General features: G+C 38.2%; 1 protein-coding gene across 1 annotated transcript in view; it reads right to left on the reverse strand.

Annotated features, from left to right (window-relative positions):
* LOC136879363 (putative fatty acyl-CoA reductase CG5065) overlaps nucleotides 1–22,038 on the reverse strand; it is a 99,410-nt gene that overhangs the window by 15,156 nt on the left and 62,216 nt on the right. The window contains exon 6 of the mRNA XM_068229093.1: nucleotides 11,097–11,351. Within this exon, the coding sequence (XP_068085194.1) occupies nucleotides 11,097–11,351 (255 nt within the window). The remainder of the gene's footprint in view (nucleotides 1–11,096; nucleotides 11,352–22,038) is intronic.

Here is a 22,038-nt window from a genome sequence, read left to right on the forward strand (position 1 = left end):
GAGATTAGTGTGGAAACGTCACTTAAGGATTATGTAGAATTCGGTGCACTGACTTATCTCTTGAAGATGTTTGTGTTTCCTGGTTATCTTATTTTATCTTTTCTTTTCTTCTCATTGTATTTAATCTTATTAATTAATATGTTAATACCTTACCATTCAGAAAGTCATGCCTTTTTCCTACGTAAGAGAAACCCCCAAAGCAAGTTCCAGAGATTTTTTTAAATGCTACTCTTAAAATTATTGTAAGACCAGTCTTCTCAGCGTAGTGTGTTCCTGAGGTTTAATTGTGTTACAACGAACTTGAGTACTCATGTACTAATCGTGTTAGGTCAATCGCTTCGGAATTAAGTGAACATTTCAAGGAAGATTGTAATGTGGAAAAAAAAGAACTTAAAGGAATCTTAACGAACTGTGGGCGAGCTGTAGCACTTGGTTTGGCAATGTGTGTTCATGTGCCTCTACTCGCTTCGTGACATGTCAGTGTTGGTTGTTGGAGGAAATCAAATTTTCTTATATATAATTGTAAGTTTCATCGGGCCTGCTCGTCATGCCCCACCCCTTGTAGATCTTTTCGAGGGGGAGGCTGTAATGGAGTTGTATTACTCCATTACCTTAGAAGTACATATATTGGATTCCATTTATATAGTTTAATATTATGGTGTGCGTGTCCACGAATTAAGAGTTCGAGATACCATGGTCCCTTCTCGGATTTGCGCATGGGGAGCCATCTTGCGGTGGACTTGGTTATAGAAACACGAGGTGGCTAGTGTGTGCTGCGATCTGTCTGCGAAACGTGAAGTTTACCTGGCGAGGCACCGTGCTCGACAATGATGTCTGAGCGTTTTTGTTTTTTTAATTCTTGGGACTGAATTGAAGAGACGCTCTGAAGCTAAGCTCTTGGTTGTGGTTTAACGACAAGTTAATTATTCAAGAAAGGAAGATGATGGTGAATTTCGATCCGGGTTAATGGATTTCCACCTGAGCGTTAGGCTCGAAGTTTGGTTTGTTCCTTTTGAAAAGATTATTCACTTCTAACTATCCGACCTCGTAAGTAGATTCATATGTACTTCTGAACTGGGTTGATTTCGCCGAAGAAACTACTAATAATGACGTTTGAAGACATGGAGAAAATTTATGGCTATGATATCTGAGAAATGGAATATTTGATGTTTCGGACATTTGTTTTGAGCATTTAAAGTGAAGGACTTTTCCTACTGGTCTTGTTATGAGCTTGTAAAATTCAATCTAGGTTTGGGGTTTCAAGGTTCGATGGTAACTATGATATTAATTTTAACTTTGGGTTCTGTTACTTAAGGTTTCATGCGCATGAAGCAAGATTTTATATTTGGGGAGCTCCTCACTAGGTAAATATGTATGTAGTATCGGTGCAACCTAATTCATTTTTCTTATTTCCCTTTTAATAATAATAATAATTTTCTGATTCCTAAATTTTTCAAACCTATTCGAGGGTGTTAGGTAATGTTGGAATATTGTTAAGATGAAAACTTTTCTGTGGTTACTCGGTACTGGTGTAGCCATTTTGAATTACGGTGACTCTGTTTTGTTTCTGTACGATGTAATAGAATGCACCCGTGGGTGGGCGTTGTCCTGTTGGATGTGACAGCCGAGGATCTGAGTTGATTATTGACGGCTAGAACCGAGTGCTGTAATGGTCTTGATTTTGCCGCCTAGTGGTGGACCGGTTGCTGTTTGGTGATATTCAAGTGATTTAAGTTTCGGTCTCTGATGTAATGTTCTCTTAGTTAATCCTTCTTGTGGATCATGTGCCTTCATTTGGATTATTTCTTGAAGATTACTGAAGTAATATGGGTTGGTAGGGTATGACCGAGATTGTCATTGGAGAGGTTTTCATCTTCAAGAGTGTAACTGTGAATTTATAGATTTTAATTGTCATTTGATTCTCTTTAATTAATGCATCGACCTTGATGGTTTAATTTTCAGTTAATTTTCCCTTTTAATTGATCCAGTTGCAACATTTAAATTTTAAATCAATTGTAGTTTGAGAGGTCGGTTATTTTTCTTTTGAAGATTTTGTTAATTAAAGTTTTCTTTTCTTTCAAATTTATTCAGTAGTTATTATTCCAGCCTTTAGCTAATTTAATTTGTTTTATTGATTCGCCTGGCCTCTTGGCCCTGTTGCTTCTACAAATTGCGACGACCTTCTATTGGGATTGCACGGTAAGTGATATGGTACCTATTATTTTTGTTTTCTTGGTACAATCCCTGGTCGTGCTATACGCTCTACCTTAGTATTTCTTGTTGTGAGAATCTTACATGTGTACCTGCCATCTAAACTGCTCAACTGTATTTGATAATTAAAATGTAGATACTCTTTTGATTCAGTTCCTCCAAACAGAGCATGAATCATGTTTTCAGATCCCGACGGTTCCAGTCCGATGGTATCTACCAGTTTCTTTAATATGGATGATCGTTGTGATCCACTATCTATGAGTGCTCTTACTACCCGATCCCCTTTTCTTCCTGTGATCTTCACCAACAAGGTCTGCAGAAGAACATCCTGACTACAGTTTTGGTTACCCAAGGTAGCACTGGCACCTTCCTTTTCGTCTTGTGTTTCTTCCACATTTTCCTTGGAAATATTTGAAGGTAATGTTGGGCACATTAGAATAACATGTTTCTTTCCACAGAAGTGACACAGTACATTACCCTTACAGATCTTGGCAACATGACCAGGTTTCAAGCACTGAAAACAATACCCTGCTTTCATCAAAATATTCTTTCTTTCCACTAGAGTCATCTTCTGTGCCCTGAAGCACTCTCTGCTCTCATGAGATTTTCTGCAGAATACACATACATTTCCAAGATCTTTAATGTCTCCTGTGAACAGACTACTAGCAGTGGCCATGTTTTCCACTTCGTTTAACCTAGGTTTCTGCTTTGTAGGCTTCTGATTTGCTGTATTAAATCCTCCTTGGGCAAGTGCTACCCTCTGTTCACCTTCCACTTCATTCTTGAGGAGTACAATCAGTTGCGAGAGTTTGTCACAGTATAAATCCTCGGTAGAGTCACTAACAGGGTGAGGGACAGAATTTCTAAGCCATATTCTCAGCATGTCTTCTGGTAGAGATGACTCAACTAACGGAAACAAGAATGCTGCGTACTTGTCAGCAGTCATGCCCAGAGATTCAAGGGATCGAAGGTGGGATTCTAAGCGATCATATAGCTTTAGGAGAGTTAGTCTTTGTGTTGAAGAAACATTTTGAATCACAAGTCCAAGTAGTTCACGAACATAAAATCCTACGAGTAATTCTTCTTTTCCAAATCTACTTTTAAGGCACTGAACTGCACTATCATAACTTTTAGCTGTTGGAGGGAAACTAGTTACCACCTCCCTAGCTCTACTTCCTTCAACAGTACATTGGATCAAATATTGAAATTTATCTTCCTTTTCTATGTCTGAGTCGTCATGAATTCGACGAAACTGACTCCAAAACCCTAACCAGTCCCTAACCTCTCCGGAAAATTTTCGAAGTTCGATTTTCGGCAGTTTGATCTTTTTCTGTGAGAAACCTACGAAACCATCACTCGATATTTGATTTCCTTCATTTGTACATTGTGTTAATACAACACACTCCATTCTCTGACGAGCTTCATCTACTTTATCACGATATTCATTCACTTTGTCGTATTCATTTGTGTATCGTTCTTCGTCACTGTCGTCGAGAAGCACTTCTAGTATTTTCTCATCGGCATCCTTGAGTTCATTTTCTAGTCGTTCTAGTTTAGTAAAATGCAATCTTACCTTGTTGGGGTTTGTTTCCGCCATCACCGCATCGTATGTTTTCGTGAACATCGCACGTATTGGTTTTCGCGATTTAGTCAACTTATCCATTTCAAATTACTGCTTTGTTCACGTCCAGTCACGGTCGCCACTAATGTTACGTCGAACCCGAAAATCTACCCGATATAACGGAATTCGTCAGATAGTTACACAGGTGATGACTTTTATTATTTTCCACAAACTTACAACTTATTTTCATCGTTATTTCTCGTACAAAAACAAAAACTGTTCTCAAAACCAAATAGTACAAAATCTGGTGGGTGCATTCCATTTAGTCTCTGGATGTAACAGCTACGTAACAGCTGGCGCTTCTACGCGCTATGCTACTCATCTGTTCACCTTGGATGAAGACAGACAGGATGGGGAATAACTTTTCAAGGTCAGTTATAATCAAAAGCAATCACCATTGCAAGAAAGAGGTACTCTTCCTCTTTCCGACGGTATATAATATTCATATATCAGTGTCATCTCTTGACAAACGTCTGTAATATGTGCTCAAAGCTATTCATGATCGGCTCCACGGCTGTGAGCCGTCAAACTACGTTACATCCTGTGAACAATCACATGGCTGGGAGCTGTCTATGAGTGTATGCCAAAGAGACATACAAGCGAAAGGCAATCTCAAGGAAAGCTAAACTCAGGCACTATAACAAAGTGATCAAACTCGAGTGTCTGTACGCAAATTAATGCTTCAGAACGACAGAAAAGGCTGGACTGAGAGAAGTATGAGTGCAAGATTCTTCGAAAAATAATGGGTCCTAAGATAACAGATGGACAGTATAGACTCCGAATAAGAGAAGAGCTGTACAGGGATGATGAACCGCTGATGGAGTCAATAAGGAAACGACGACTGAAGTTCTATCGACATCTGTTCAGGATGGATGCAACCTGAGTAACGAAGCAGATTTTTAATGTGTTGGACAACTCATCTAATGTCTTGGATAAGTGGTTCAAGGGAGTAAGGAAGGACCTCAGGAGCATGGACCTCAATCAGGAGAACAACTCTAACCGATAATAATAATAATAATAATAATAATAATAATAATAATAATAATAATAATAATAATAATAATAATAATAATAATAATAATAATCTTATTTGCTTCATGTACCACTAACTACTTTTTAAAGGTTTTCGGAGACACCGAGGTGCCGGAATTTAGTCCCACGGGAGTTCTTTTACATGCCAGTAAATCTACCGACACAATGCCGACGTAGTTGAGCACCTTTGAATACTATCGGACTGAGCCATGATCGAACCTGCCTGGGTGGGGTCAGAAGAACAGCGCCTCAACCGTCTGAGCCACTCAGCCTGGCTGATCAAAATAACAGATCAGTGATCAATAACTTTAAGGGCTTCCACATTGAGCCAAAGCAGAAGAGCGGCTGGAGAGAAGAGAGAAGACAGGCGGCCAACAAGAGGAAGAATGCAATGTTTTGGGGCTGCCAAAATAAAGAAACCTTCCAGAAATGCCTTATAGTTAAGTAACGTAACGTGGTCTCTAATGGCCCTAAATGATAAGTAAAAATAATTTATTGTATTTATTTATTTTATATTTTATGGCTGACATAGGGCCGCTCCAGTCAATTATACAAAGAAAATTGAGCTTTCCTACCCTTCCAATATTTCTCCATCCTCTCAGATGATGGCATCGTTCCTTCAGTTGAGAACACTCTATCTTTTGACCTTTTATTACTGTAATTTTGGTTTGTAGTCTCACATGTCGAGTCGTTGAGAATCTTAAGTTAGTCTATTTTGTTCTTGAGATCATTTAGTCATTTGGAATTCATTAATATAATTTTTAACATCTGTGATCCATTTAATCCTGTTATTGCTATTCCATCATTTTTCTGTTAATTTCTGGTGTTCTAATAAGATATCCAAAAACTGAGATGCGCTTCTTTCTAATTGTTCTCAATACTTGTTCGATTTCCTTATAAACTGTGTTATTTGAAGCTATTCTCCAATGGTCATTAACTTAATATTGTTTGTTTATACACATTCTAATTATTATTATTATTATTCCTGTCTTAAGTATTTTATCAATTTCAGCTGTATTAATAGTTTTTAAAAAATTTCACTTGCCTAAGTTATCTCTCTCTCCGGTTGTATAATTGTTTTATAATGTCTTAATTTTGCTGCAATCGATAGGCTACTTTTTAATTATAATGTGGCTTTGATGACATAATTTGCTTTGTTTAATTTATTTATTCTATTTTGCCAGGTTGTTTTTTTTTGTTTAAATTACAAGTTCATGGTGTGGATTACTGTAGTCACGTCTTGTGAACCATGGGCAACGGCTGAGTGGCCTAGTAAGTGGTCCTGTGGGTCGGGATACTAGTTGCTGCGGAATTGGGAGTGGGCATCTCGGACATATTCTGAGTCATGGCGCTCCTTGTGCTGAGGCGGCTAGGACTACAGTATACAATCCACTAGTGGCCCATAACCCGTTAGAGGAGAGATCCTCACTTGGACTATGTGTAAGTAGGGTAACATCCTGCTTCATGAATTTACCGAGCTCGGAGTAACGGAGTCCCACTCCCATTTTACAGGTGAGGGACTCCTTGGAAACAACTTGGCGAACGAAATGGAATTCGATGGGGAGCTATTAATATTAATGGGGCTTATGGAAGATAGAAAGTAGAACTGGCTGAGTCAGCGAAGAGGATATATCTGGATGTGCTAGGAGTAAGTGATATTTGGGTAAGGGGAGATAATGAGGAAGAGACGAAAGATTATTAAGTGTATTTGACGGGTGTTAAAAAGAGAAGGGCAGAGTATGGGGTAGGGCTTTTCATCAGGAATACTATTGCACGCAACATAGTTTCTGTTTAGCACGTAAATGAGCGAATGGTGTGGTTAGATTAGGCAGTTGGAGGAATTAGGACGAAAATTGTCTCAGTGTATTCACCACGTGAGGGCGCAGATAAAAATGAAGTTGATAAGTTTTATGAAGCATTGAGTGACATCGTAGTCAGGGTCAACAGCAAGGATAGGATAGTGCTAATGGGCGATTTCAATGCGAGAGTTGGAAGCAGAACTGAAGGATTACAAAGGTGATTGGTCAATGCGGGGAAGATATGGAAGCTAATAGGAATGGGAAGCGTTTGCTGGACTTCTGTGCTAGTATGGGTTTAGCTGTTACGAATACATTCTTCGAGCATAAGGCTATTCATCGCTACACATGGGAGGGTAGGGGAACCCAATCCATAATAAACTATATCTTAACAGACTTTAAAATCAGGAAATCTATTAGGAATGTGCGGGTTTTCCGGGGCTTTTTCGATGATACAGACCACTATCTGATCTGTAGCGAACTAAGTATCTCTAGGCCTAGGGTAGAGAAAGTGAAATCTGTCTGGAAACGAGTAAGGCTAGAAAATCATCCAGGATGAGGAAATTAGACAGAAGTACATGGATATGATTAGTGAGATTTTGTGAACAGTGGACAGTAAGCAGGATCAGAATATAGAAAGACACTAGGTGACATACAGGGATGTTGTACGAGAAACAGTGAGGGAATGCCTAGGAACAACCGTGTGTAAAAATGGGAAAAAGCGAATTTCTTGGTGGAATGATGAAGTGATAGCAGCTTGTAAACGTAAACAGAAGGCTTATCAGAAATGGCCACAAACAAGGGCTGATGCAGACAGGAAATTGTACGGAGATGAAATGAAATGGCGTATGGCTTTTAGTGCCGGGAGTGTCCAAGGACAGGTTCGGCTTGCCAGGTGCAGGTCTTTTGATTTGACACCCGTAGGCGACCTGCACACCTTGATGAGGATGCAATAGTGATGAAGACGACACATACACCCAGTCCCGTGCCAGCGAAATTAACCAATGATGGTTCAAATTTATGACCCTGCCTGGAATCAAACCCGGGGCCCCTGTTACCAAAGGCCAACACACTAACCATTTGGCCATGGAGCCGGACTGCACACAGATTAAAGAAACAGAGCGAAACAAATAATTGTTGAATCTAAAAATAAGTCGTGGGAAGATTCTGGTAATATCCTGGGAAGGCTAGGTCAAGCAGCAGGGAAAACTTACTGAACAGTAATAAAGAATCTTAGGAAGGGAGTGAAAAAGGAAAATAACAATGTTTTGGGTAATTCAGGAGAACTCATAATAGATCCCAGAGAACCACTGGACAGGTGGAGGGAATATTTTGAAAACCTCTTCAACGTAAAAGGAAATCTTCCTGGTGGTGTCGCGAACAACCGAGCTCATTTATTACGAACATTTTGAAAATTTTTGATATTGCTGGAGTTGGGCAACATTAAATTCACCAGAAGATATTTAAATTTGATTTTCTATTTTCAAATTCGAAATAATAGAGGCATTATTCATGCTATCTACAAATTGAATAAACTTAAAATTTTAAAATAACATCTATTATTTCGCACTGCAAATACCATTCTCTGTACCTGCTTCTAAGAACTGAACACCTCTTACTTAAGTCTCATGCCCCTTTTCCTTTGACTTTTCCTGGTACAATATACAACGTACAATCTCCCCTTAACATGATTTCAGTTTATTCAAAAGAAATTCTAAGACCTACTTTCTGTGCTATACCCTGCCGAGATCTTATTTGATGCTCATTTTGCTGAGTATTGTTTGATAATACACCAAGGTCGTCAGCAAATCCCAAGCAGTTTAAACTAATTTTTTGGTTAGAACTTCCAATTTTTATGTTTTAGGATTCTCTTTGAACCTTTCTCTCATTACATATTCTAATGCAAATTTAAATAGCAGTGGTGACAGTCACCTTGTCTTAAACCAGTTTCAATCTTGAATGGATCAGAAATTTCCTCTCTGAACTTAACTTTTGATTTAGCATCAGTTAAAGTAAGTTTTATAAGTTTAATTAATTAGTTTCAGATGGGGTCCAAAATCCCATAAAGCTTTTAATATTGAAGGCCTATGTATGCAATCATATGCCTTCTTAAAATCTACAAATGTTACTGAAAGAGGCTTATTTCATTTCGTGTAATATGCCATAACTAATGAAATGGTGTATGGCTGTTAGTGCCGGGTGTGTTCGAAGACATGCTCGGCTCGCCAGGTGCAGGTCTTTCGATTTGACTCCCGAAGGCGACCTGCGCGTCGTGATGAGGATGAAATGATGATGAAGACAACACATACACCCAGCCTCCGTGCCAGCGAAATTAACCAACGATGGTTACAATTCCCGACCCTGCCTGGAATCGAACCCAGGACCCCTGTGACCAAAGGCCAGCACGCTAACCATTTATCCATGGAGCCGGACTATGCTATAACTAATTTGAGAGTAATGATCTGCTCAGCACAACTTCTCCATGGTCTCAAACTAAAACCTCCCTGGTATTCTCCTGGTTCTTCTTCTTTAATTTTTTCATATGAAATGTGGAAAAAATCTTATATGTGCTGTCTAGGAGAGAGAAAGGCCTCTCTAATTATCAGGATCACTTATAATTTTCTTTTCTGAATAGGGTATATTATAGCTGTCACCAAGTGGTCAGGAAGTTTCTCTGTGATACAAATTGTTTTTAAAGCCACGTGTAAGAAAATCCACACCGTATTACTTGCATATATCCGCCTTTCTACAAAAGTCTGATCTTCTCCACATGCCTTATATTTCTTCAGTTTTTATTTCCCAGGAGTTCGTTTTTGTAAGAGTAATCATAAGTGCACACAGTATTTCAGTCTGGATCAAGAATAATATTTTGTCAGTAACTCATGTCATAAATCAATTAAAAGACGGAAAAGCTTTGGGCCCTGATGAGATTCAGTCTGAAGTTATCAAGCTTATCTATGATGGACAATTTAATAAGATAGTGGACCTCTTTAGTAACATATATAACTCTGGAGAAATACCAAAGGATTTGCTATTATCAACTTTCATTCCTCTGCCAAAAGAATCAACTAAAAAATGCAACGAATGTCATCTTATAAGCTTAATGAGCCATTCATTGAAATCCTTCCTGAGAAATGTACATGCCCAAATAAGAAAGACACGTGAAGACCAGGATCGAAGATACCAAGTTTGGATTTAGAAATGGTTATGGAATTCGTGAAGCTCTATTTGGATTAACAAAATTCTTCTCCAAGAATGATGGGACCAGCAGGAAGATGTATTTGCGACTTTATAGATTATAAAAAAGCATTTGATAGAGTAAAACACGATGGGCTCCAACAAACTGGAATTGACAGTAAAGATATAAGAATAATCGAAAACCTCTACTGGAATCAAAAAGCTGTGGTGAAGATTGATAGTGATGGAGACTATATGGAAATTAGGCGAGAGGTTCGACAAGGCTGTGTTCTGTCCTCGTTATTATTAAGCATCTACTCGGGAGCTATATTTAAGGCAGTAACAGGTACAGATGTGGGAATCAAGGTCAGCGGAGAACTAATACGCACATTCAGATATTCAGATGACTTACAGTACTCCTTGCCAATAGTATTGAAAGCCTACAACTGTACGTAGACAAGTTTAATACAATTAGAGAAGAAATGGGTCTCACAATCAACACTAAGAAAACTAAACTAATGAATTTCAGTCGAGGAAGAGTTAAATCTATTCCGAAACTTCTAGGCCAACAAATCCAACAAGTTGACACATTAAAATACGTTGTTTGTTGGATATCAGATGATTTAAACCCAGATCTAGAAATTAAGACCCGTGTGGAAATGGCAAGGTCAGCATTCAAGAAAATGTCTTTACTGTGTGATGACGCCTTAATCTTAAAACTGAGATAGCGCATGGTTAAATGTTATATTTGGTCAATTTTGCTTTATGGAGTTGAAGTTTGGACCTTAAAAACGATCACCATAAAAAAGGCCGGAAGCTCTAGAAATGTGGTTTCATAGATGAATGCAAAGAGTCTCCTGGATAGAACACGCCCCGAACGAACAAATTTTACAGAGAGCAAACTCTAAAAGAGAACTACTGATCAACATCAAATGCAGGAAAATTGCGTACTTGGGGCGTGTGTTACGTGGTGAAAGGTATGCGGTATTACACCTCATTTTAAGAGACAAAATCGAAGGACAGTGAGGGGTAGTCAGAAAAAGAACGTCATGCCTCAAGAACATTCAAGACTGGACTAGAATACGAACCGTCACACAACTCTACCGTGTAGAAGAACACTGTCCATACTGATCGCCAACGTCCGGGAGACTGCGCAAGGCATGTAGAAGAAGAAGAAGGAGAAGTGCATAGCAACCATTATCATTTTATCAGTATCAGTAAATAATATCAAATAGACAGGTAAAACACTCGGTACTCACATTTTCAGAAGCTTTGCATTCTGCTCCAGGGTGGTAGTTTCCTTCAGTAGGAAGGTTCGTATTCCCTTTACTTTATTACGCATAAAGGAATAAACATCTGCCTGGACCAAATTAAACTCAAAATGTTCCTTATCTGGTGGATGTAAACTCTTCTCCAATTGGTTGAAAGCTGGTGTTGAGAAAATGCATTCGGTGTGCGTGAAGAACTTGAGTGTGAGAATGGCAATGAAGAATTTCCGTTGTATTTTAATGAACCTGAAAGAAAAGAGAACAACAGTCATGTATGGTACTGGATTTATACTGTACCAGTTTATATAGTGTATGGGTTTATTTTTGTGAAAGGGAATGAGTCTTTGTTCTGAACAATGGAATGGAGAAGGGAACTGTTAGGGCACCCTGGAGGTAGGAACCCTTATTTCTGGTGCTCTATAGAATATCAGAGAATGTGAGAATAATGCCAGAAAGAACCCTTGTATTGAGCGTTCTGACCAATGTCAGAGGGTGTGAGAATGTTCCACCCTCATCTAAGAAGATGCCAACGCTGGCCTGGTTGAAAGTTTGCACGTGATTGTTCGTTTGGTTCCCTTGTTCTAGAAGGGTGAAGCGTGCAAACTGGGGTGTTTATATCCCAAGGCATGAAGTAAGTATCTTGGTTCTCTGCCAGAGCAGAAGTCTTTCGTTCAAGCTCTCACTCCACAGGGGAGTCCGGGCTGTTGTGGTTAAGTAAATTTAATTTTTGTTATTATGTCTTATGTATCTTTTGCAGGAATTCTACGGGGCAGTTTCGCATCCTCAATTTTTAGTTTAATCAAAATAGTGCTTTTCAGTTTTGTAATGTCATTTGTCTTGGAACAGACAACCTTACTATATAGCTTAAAATGCACACTGTAATTTTATTTTGTTTGCCTGTTTCTTATAGGATGGGACTAGCCCACAGCATGCGGGCATCTTCAATTCCAAAATAGGTTTGCAATTGTGTATGATGCTGGTTCACGGCACATGCCCATTACATGAAAGTAATTGCACGATCATGTCTTTAGAATCCCCCGCATGTCAGTTAGCTTACTCGAGTTTCCTAAGTTGCTACTGCTTAACCTTTGTTTTTAAATTTCCACTTCCTTTGACATCACTTTCAAACCTGACTGTTTTAGTGCAAAGAACATCAGCCGGATTCTGATGGTAGAACCGCGAACCAAAGTGCCAGTGTCCTCTCGCATAGTGAAACAGTTCATTTCAAAGTTTTGCATTTCATGAATTTGTGTATTTTAATGGTAGGCCAGATTTCCCACGTCAAAGGGGAGACATTTTATGTATAATAGGCGATATTGTAAGAAATATGATTGCCTGAGTTCATGAGTTTGTGTGTCACCAGTTTATGTTTCTCGGCAGGGTTGTCCAGCACCTTCCACATCCTGTTATACGTCTGTTCATATTAACTTTAGTTGTCCTGGTATTTGTGTATTTTGTTTTTATTCCCTTGTTTTTAAGTTATTTTCTGTCATTATTTTTGGTGCATATACAAAGCCTATTGATAATGATGTTTTGAAGATAAATGATCTGCTTCCTGGTTAGAAAGTTTGTACTAGGTCCATATGGAACTATCGCCAAAAAGTGTGTTGGGATTGAATAATGCGCCAAAGAATAATGGAGGAAAGTAACAGGGATATCTCTTTTGACTGCCTGTGGTGATTGTTACTTTAAGGGTACCAGACTTAGGAAGTAATAGAAAATTCACATTCTTGTTTCTCACTTCTTTGAATAGAGTAAGCTTTCCTGAATCCAAAATGATATCACATGTATCAAATATATACTACGAATGCGTTCCTGCAACGGAAATGTGTTTTAAAAAATGGCTGTGCCACTGCCACATTACATTTCCCATGTTTTAAAATCTTGGATACAATTTCCACGTAAACAATAAGAGCTACTTCTGTAATTACTTAAAAGCTACAAGAAAGTATTTGCAAAACAAGGATAATTTCTCTAAATTTCAGATAAAATGGCAATGATCACCTTGCCATTTTTGAGAGAATAAATATTTTTGGGAGGCTATTTGAATACGGTAAAGTACTTTTTGTTTACACTTGTAAGTATTTATTATACAGTGCATTGGAAATGAGATTCCGCATTGGCCTTAGCTGCGTATGCAATAAATTGCATTGCTAGACCCGTATTGATGGATATGGACTTACTTTTTACAAATTTTAATTTACTCTTCCACCTAATCAATACATAGTTTATATCATCGAATATTACTAGTTTCGGCTGTTCATTGCAGCCATCTTCAGCTATTCACCATAAATTATTAGGACACAATATCATTAAAATCACATGGAGTTGAATCCCACAAATTAAAATTACAAAGTACACAAACAAATACACGTATACACACATTTAATAAGTTCAAACATTTAACACTTGGAGTAACAGTCTTGTGGATTTGAGTTCTAAAATGAGACTATAGTTGGTCACAGAATTCATGTAACTTGATATTTAAAAGGTGATTCAGTGTAGCCGCGTTCAAAATCGACACTTAATAAAATGAAAGTGATATAAAATGTAATTGCACTCAAATAAGCTGGCACTGCTCACTGCGGAGAGTCGTTTCTAACGCACAGTCAGTACTAGTCACTGATTTTAATACAGATATTTACACTTCCATTTTCCACTAAAGAACTTCTTCAATCACTAAAATTTCTTACATTTTACATTGTCTGGGACTGATTATTAAAATAATTAATTAGTAATTAATCAATAAATTAATTAATTCCCCACTTGCCTTGTACATCTTCCTGAGAGATGAATAATTATATCAAGCAGAGCAGCATATGGCAGGTGAACGAAGTAAAACACAAAGAAAAACAAGAATATATTCTTTGTCAGAATCATCAATGGATGATATATTGCCGAGACTGGAAATTCTCTTGCCACTGATTTCATCATATCCACTGAATCTTGATAGGTTAACCTTGGCAGACAATTTTGAGCACAGAAGTTGTATATGGGCAGCTGATGAGACCTGAAAATAGATTTGTTTTAAAATTAAGTAAGAAAAAAATGTTTCACTGACTGATAAAATACTGTATGTTAGCTGATAAGTAAATAAATAAGCACTCAGTACATATGTCTTCATTATAGAATTTCATGTCTTTCAACTTCAGTTTGTAATCCTCTATAAATGAATTATGTCCCTACATAACTTCTACTCCCAGCTAACACAAAGTGGCCTCTCCATCTTTCTTGTGCCAACCTTCTTAGTGTAAAGGTTTGTGCTATTAGCTGCCGTCCTCACTACTGCCAGAGATTTAAGACTGGCAGGAGGACTGGTATGTGGTTAGAAAGGTACGGTATGTGCAGTTCACCTCCATTGCGGGTGTGCCAGAGAAAAGCTGCACAACCTCAGGACAAGGACACATATCTTTCATATCTCTCCAATAAGAAGGAGGTGCAGACTGGAAAGAAATAGAGTTAGAAATGGCTGTGGAAGTAAGGAGAAATTGAAAGAACTTACTAGAAAATTGATTGTAGCAAAGAAGGCAGCTAAGGATAACATGATGGCAAGCATAATTGGCAGTCATAAAAATTTTAGTGAAAAATGGAAGGGTAAGTATAGGTATTTTAAGGCAGAAACAGGTTCCAAGAAGGACATTCCAGGAATAATTAATGAACAAGGAGAGTGTGTATGTGAGGATCTTCAAAAGGCAGAAGTATTCAGTCAGCAGTATGTAAAGATTGTTGGTTACAAGGAAAATGTTGATATAGAGGAGGAGACTAAGGCCAATGAAGTATTAAAATTTACATATGATAACAATTACATTTACAATAAGATATAAAAGTTGAAAACTAGAAAAGCGGCTGAAATTGATCAGATTTCTGGGGATATACTAAAGACAATAGGTTGGGATATAGTACCATATCTGAGGTACTTATTTGATTATTGTTTGGTCGGAGGAGCTATACCAGATGAATGGAGAGTTGCTATTGTAGCCCCTGTGTATAAAGGAAAGGGTGATAGACATAAAGCTGAAAATTACAGGCCAGTCAGTTGGACACGCGTTGTATGTAAGCTTCGGGAAGGCATTCTTTCTGATTATATTAGACATGTTTGTGAAATTAATAACTGGTTCGATAGAAGGCAGTTCGGTTTTAGGAAAGGTTATTCCACTGAAGCTCAACTTGTAGGATTCCACCAAGATATAGCAGATATCTTGGATTCTGGAGGTCAAATGGACTGTATCGCGATTGACCTGTCTAAAGCATTTGATAGGGTGGATCATGGGAGACTACGGGCAAAAATGAGTGCAATTGGACTAGACAAAAGAGTGACTGAATGGGTTGCTATATTTCTAGAAAATAGATCTCAGAGAATTAGAGTAGTTGAAGCTTTTCTGACCCTGTAATAATTAAGAGGGGAATTCCTCAAGGCAGTATTATCGGACCTTTATGCTTTCTTATATATATAAATGATATGAGTAAAGGAGTGGAATCGGAGGTAAGGCTTTTTGCGGATGATGTTATTCTGTATAGAGTAATAAATAATTTACAAGATTGTGAGCAACTGCAACGTGACCTCGATAATGTTGTGAGATGGACAGCAGGCAATGGTATGTTGATAAACGGGGTTAAAAGTCAGGTTGTGAGTTTCACAAATAGAAAAAGTCCTCTCAGTTTTATTTACTGCGTTGATGGGGTGAAAGTTCCTGTTAGGGATCATTGTAAGTATCTAGGTGTTAATATAAGGAAAGAACTTAATTGGGATAATCACATAAATGGGATTGTAAATAAAGGGTACAGATCTCTGCACATGGTTATGAGGGTGTTTAGGGGTTGTAGTAAGGATGTAAAGGAGAGGGCATATAAGTCTCTGGTAAGACCCCAACTAGAGTATGGTTCCAGTGTATGGGACCCTCACCAGGATTACCTGATTCAAGAAGTGGAAAAAATCTAAAGAAAAGCAGCTCGATTTGTTCTGGGTGATTTCCGACAAAAGAGTAGCGTTACAAAAATTTTGCAAAGTTTGGGCTGGGAAGATTTGGGAGAAAGGAGACGAGCTGTTCGATTAAGTGGTATGTTCCGAGTTGTCAGTGGAGAGGTGGCGTGGGAGGACATCAGTAGACGAATAAGTTTGAGTGGTGTCTTTAAAAGCAGGAAAGATCACAATATGAAGATAAAGTTGGAATTCAAGAGGACAAACTGGGGCAAATATTCATTTATAGGAAGGGGAGTTAGGGATTGGAATAACTTACCAAGGGAGACGTTCAATAAATTTCCAGTTTCTTTGAAATCATTTAGGAAAAGGCTAGGAAAACAACAGATAGGGAATCTGCCACCTGGGCGACTGCCCTAAATGCAGATCAGTATTGATTGATTGATTGAGTGATTGATACCTTAAAATACTGTGTATGACCATTGACTCCCAGGGCTACTTCTGTTTCTCTTACCCTCTACAGCTCAACCCATTGTTGGTGTTGTTTGAACATCAGTCCATAGAATAGTTTGATGCAGCCCTCCATACCAACCCATCCTGTACTAACCTTATCATTTCTACATAACTACTACATCCTACACTTGCACTAATCTGCTTGTCATATTCATCTTGGTCTACCTCTACCATTCTTACTGCCTGCACTTCCCTCAAAACCAACCGTACAAGTTCTGCGGGTCTAAAGATGTGTCCTATCATTCTATCTCTTCTTTTCGCCAAATTTCTTCAAATCGTTCTCCTCTAACCAATTCGATTTGGTATCTCTTCATTTGTGATTTGATCTACTCACCTCTCCTTCGACATTCCTCTGTAACACCACATTTCAAAAGCTTCTAATATATTTCTTTCTGATCTGCTTATGGCCATGTTTCACTTCTTCACAATGCCACGCTCCAGACGAAAATTCTTCAGAAACATCTTTCTAATTCCTATATCAATGTTCGAAGTGAGCAAATTTGTTTTTTTTAACAAAGTCCTTCCTTGCTTATGCTAGTCGCCTTTTACTGTATGTCCTCCTTACTTTTTACCATCGTTAGTTACTTTACAACCCAAGTAACAATATTCATCTACTTCCTTTAAGACTTCATTTCCTGATCTAATATTTCCTGCATTACCTTACTTTGTTCGACTGCACTCCATTAGGCCTACTTTTCTTTTGGACTTATTTATTTTCATCTTGCACTCCTTCCCCAAGACTCTATCCATACCATTCAGCAATTTCTCAACGCATTTCACTCCCATATTTTCTTATACCATGGGTTTCTGCTTTTGATGACTGGGATTACATTTGGGTCCTAAGTTGATCTGGTATACTCACATACAAAAGTTACGTAAAAGACTGTTTAGCGTGATGTTTTCACCCCGCAGACTGAAGGAGTCTGTTAGTAGTGCATATTATGCCTTCTTTCATTGACTTCCATCATAGGATACCATATTATGGGGATATTCACTAGGAGCACAAGGTGTGCGTGGCTAAAGAAGGCAATAAGATGCAAAAAAGGTAAGGCCAGTAGTGAACCATGCAGTCCCATATTTCAAGAACTTGCAATCATGAAAATCTTTATACATGTTTCATTCTCTACTTTATATTAAAGAAAATCATTAATGGAAGTAAGCTCCTTCCTAACAGGTAGTATACTGGTAGTTATGATCATCTCCACAGTAAACATTCAATAGCCAAATAGCTCAAAGAATCACAATTAGATTTTCTTTTACCGTACATTTAGTATATAGGCCTATAATACTTTTTATATGATACTCTGTTTAATGTCATATAGATACATTTATATGTTTATACTGTAATTTACGAACTATATTTGACTTAGTCCATTGCAACCGTATGTTGCCTAATAGCAATAAAGCTATATTATTATTATTATTATTATTATTATTATTATTATTATTATTGGCCGGGTTGGGGATTTTAACCATCATTGGTTAATTCCAATGGCTCGGGGGCTGGGTATTTGTGCTGTCTCCAACATCCCTGAAACTCACACACCACACATAACACTATCCTCCACCACAATAACACGCAGTTACCAACACATGGCAGATGCCGCCCACCCTCATCGGAGGGTCTGCCTTGCAAGGGCTGCACTCGGCTAGAAATAGCCACACGATTATTATTATTATTATTATTATTATTATTATTATTATTATTATTATTATTATTATTATTATTATTATTATTATTATTATTATTATTATTATTATTATTATTATTATTATTGTGGTGTGATATTTTGAAGGATAACAGGAACAAGGTGAAGCCGGAAGCCAGTGCAGCAGGCATCCGATCTATCCACAAAATAAGAGCCGGGGCTGTTTTTCTTGAGTTAAATAAAGCAAAACAGATTGAAAACAGGGAGATATTCAGCAAATCTCTGAGAGATGCCCTCGACAACATGGCGATGTAAATGCTTTAATCCCCCGAACTACACTGGAGACTCGAGACATGGACAGCGTCACTACCGCTGCAGATGCGGAGCAAGCTATAAGACGAGATTCTGTTAATCCTCATTGGTCACAAAACCAAACAGCTTGAGACAGAAATTTGCCATCCACAAAACTAAAGATGAGGATGCTCAGAAACTACATGAAGCAGGAAGAATTAAGATAGGATGGCTATACTGCAGAGTACGCCCTAGAACCATATTACATCGCTGCTTTCGATGCCTATCATATGGACACCTGGCAGGAATCTGTACAGGCCCTGACAGAAGTAAGCTCTGTTTTAAGTGTGGAGAAGCTGGTCGTAAGGCAGTAGACTGCAAAAAGCATAATCCGCGATGCATGATTTGTACAGACAAGAGTGTCAATGAAGCTTCACGAAATCATGTTCCTGGATCGGGTGCATGCACACTCTTGAAAATGCCAAAAATCACAGTGAAATACGCGAATCTTTCAAGCAAACATGCACAGGAGTCAAATATCTAACACCCTTCTGACACAGATGATTTATGAGATGAAAGCAGACATCGTTATTATTAGCGAACCATATCAAGAGAGACGGCAATCCTTTCGATACTTAAGCATTTAACCAAATGCAAGGTTTCATCTCTATTAGAGCATAGTAGTATAAAGTTATACAAAAAGAAATAATCTGTCTACCTGTTTAACTTTGTTGGTAATCCTTGAGTACGGTAGTTCTTGCAAATTTCAAACTTTAGGCCTAATTGCAATTTTCATTTCTGTTTGTGCTTAATAATAACCTATTGTAATTAGGATACGTCTGAACGTAGTTTGAAACTGTTTTAGTGTATTGTAGTGACTTAGTAGGATTTAGAGTGCTTATTCTATTATTTTGAGTACCGTAGTCTTGCGAATTTTCAACTTTAATCGTAATTTCCTTTTCAGTTTGTGCTTAGTAATAACCTGTTGTATTATAATTAGGATACGTCTGAACGTAGTTTAAAATCATTGTAGTGTATTATAGTAGCTATCTTATTATAAATTAGTGTGTTTATTCTATTACTGTGAGATATTTGTGCAGTATTGTATCTGTAGTATCTATAGTATCTGTGGTATCTGTATTAACTCTCTTACTAGAATTCTGTTACAGTCATTAGGGCAGACTTAACTGCAGTTTAGAATTGTGTACACCTAATTCTTGTGTATTATTTTTGGTTTGCAGTAATTAATAGCCATTTCCATTTTGTTAGGGTGTTGTAGAAAAAATCGTACAACTAAGTAGTATTGTAGTGCAGTAGTAGCTTATATTAATTACCTTGTTGTTGTGTGATCTTTGTGAACTATCCTAGAAAATATTTCTTTCCCTTCATTTTCATAGACAATATTTCTTTCCTTTCATTTTTATTTGCACAAAATAAGTTATTTTATTTTTCCTTTTCTTCCCATTATTCCGTAAATAATGGATAAGCAGTGGAATTGTAGGAACTATGGGTGTGGCCAGGCATTAAGGAGTATAATGGAGGAGTTGGAGAGTATGAGGGAGATAATTAGGATTCTCTCAGAGGACAGGAAGGAAAGTAGGCCTCCCTCAAATAATGTACAGGATACAGTAGGTGTAAACGAGGGATGGGAAGGAAATGGGGGGACTGTAGAGGACAGGTGGTCTAATGTTTTAAGGGGAAGGAGATTGCAGGTTAAGGGCTCAGTTCAGGATCAGAATTCAGGACAGGTGTCTGTTAGAAATCGGTACGAGTCACTGCAGGTAGAACAACTGAGGGAAGATGAGGAACAGGGAACTGTTGCTGAGATGTGTGGAAGTAGGAGGAAGGGAAAAGGTAGGAAAGGAAAATGTAATGTAGTGGAAAGGTAAAGACAGGTATAACAGAGTCATGGGAGGGAAAAAAGGGAGGAGGAAGTTGCTTCTGCAGCAGTGAGAGTAGATAGGGCTGACCAGGAGGGGAGGGGATCAAATGAGGTGGGTAGGGTTGAGGCTCTGGTCATGGGGGTTTCCATCGTTAGACATGTGGGGAAAGTGTGTGGAGGAAAGGGAACCACGGTAGAGTGTTATCAAGGAATTAGGTTGAGGCAGATGTTAAGGAAAGTAGAAGAGAAGGAAGCGGGAAAGGACCAAATGGTAGTGTTTCACGTTGGTACTAACAACGTAAGGCAAGCAGGTATAAGTACCAACATAGTTGGGGATGTGTGGGATCTGGTAAATGCAGCAAGGATTAAGTTTAAGGAAGCGGAGATTGTCATGACTGGAATACTGTGTAGGAGGGATAATGACTGGAGGGTGATTGGGGATTTATATGAGACTTTGGAGTGGGTATGTGGGAAACTGGGAGTGAGATTTCTAGATCCTAATGGGTGGGTAGGAGATAGGGATCTGCGCCCAGATGGCCTTCACTTAAACCGCAGTGGTACATATAATTTAGGGAACTTCTTTAGAAGGGTTATAGGCAGGTACATTCAGGGAAACGGGGTGGCCTAGGGATCGGTGATCAGGGTACAGAGATCTGGAAATCAAGTAGGGATGACATAAAAATGTTAGTGCTCAATAGTAGAAGCATTGTAAACAAAGGAATCGTAATAAGTAATTTCATAGATATACTCTTACCAGATATTGTAATAGGAGTTGAATCGTGGCTGAGAAATGATATAATGGATGCAGAAATATTCTCACGGAACTGGAGTGTGTATCGTAGAGATAGGATAGGAATGGTAGGAGGGGGAATATTCATTCTCGTGAAAGAAGAATTTGTATGCTACGAAAAAGTTAAGGATGAAAAACATGAAATTCTGGGTGTAAGGCTCTTCTCCAAAGATAATAGGCAACTTGATGTCTTTCGAGTGTACAGACCGGGAAAGGTTAGCGCTGACGCTGATTCAGAACTATTTGATAAGCTAAGTTGGAAATGATATGGAAAGGAATGTGATAGTAGCAGGTGATCTCAATTTACCAAATGTCAATTGGGAAGGTAATGCGAACGACATGAAGCATGACCAACAAATGACAAATAAGTTAATATGGGAAGGGCAGCTGTTTCAGAAAGTGATGGAACCAAGTAGAGGGAAGAATATTTTGGATGTGGTGCTGATAAAACCTGATGAGTTCTATAGAGAAACCGAAGTAATAGATGGTATTAGTGATTACGAAGCTGTTTTTGTCGTAGTTAAAAATAAATGTGAAAGAAAGGAAGGTATTAAAATTAGGACTATTAGGCAGTACCATATGGCTGATAAAACAGGCATGAGGAAGTTCTTAAAAAGTAACTATGATCGCTGGAAAAGGGTAAATAAACATTTAAACGGACTCTGGGATGGGTTTAAAGCAAGTTTTGAGGAATGTGAAAATAGGTTTATTCCTTTAAAGGTGGTAAGGAATGGTAAGGATCCACTATTTTATAACAGAGAAGTAAAGAGTCTAAAAAGGAGGTGCAGGATGGTACGAAATAGAGTTAGAAATGGTTATGGAAGTAAGGAGAAATTCAAGGAATTTACTAGGAAATTGAATCTGGCAAAGAAGTCAGCTAAGGATAACAT

The sequence above is a fragment of the Anabrus simplex genome, chromosome 8 (assembly GCF_040414725.1).
Source record: "Anabrus simplex isolate iqAnaSimp1 chromosome 8, ASM4041472v1, whole genome shotgun sequence".
NCBI lineage: Eukaryota > Metazoa > Arthropoda > Insecta > Orthoptera > Tettigoniidae > Anabrus > Anabrus simplex.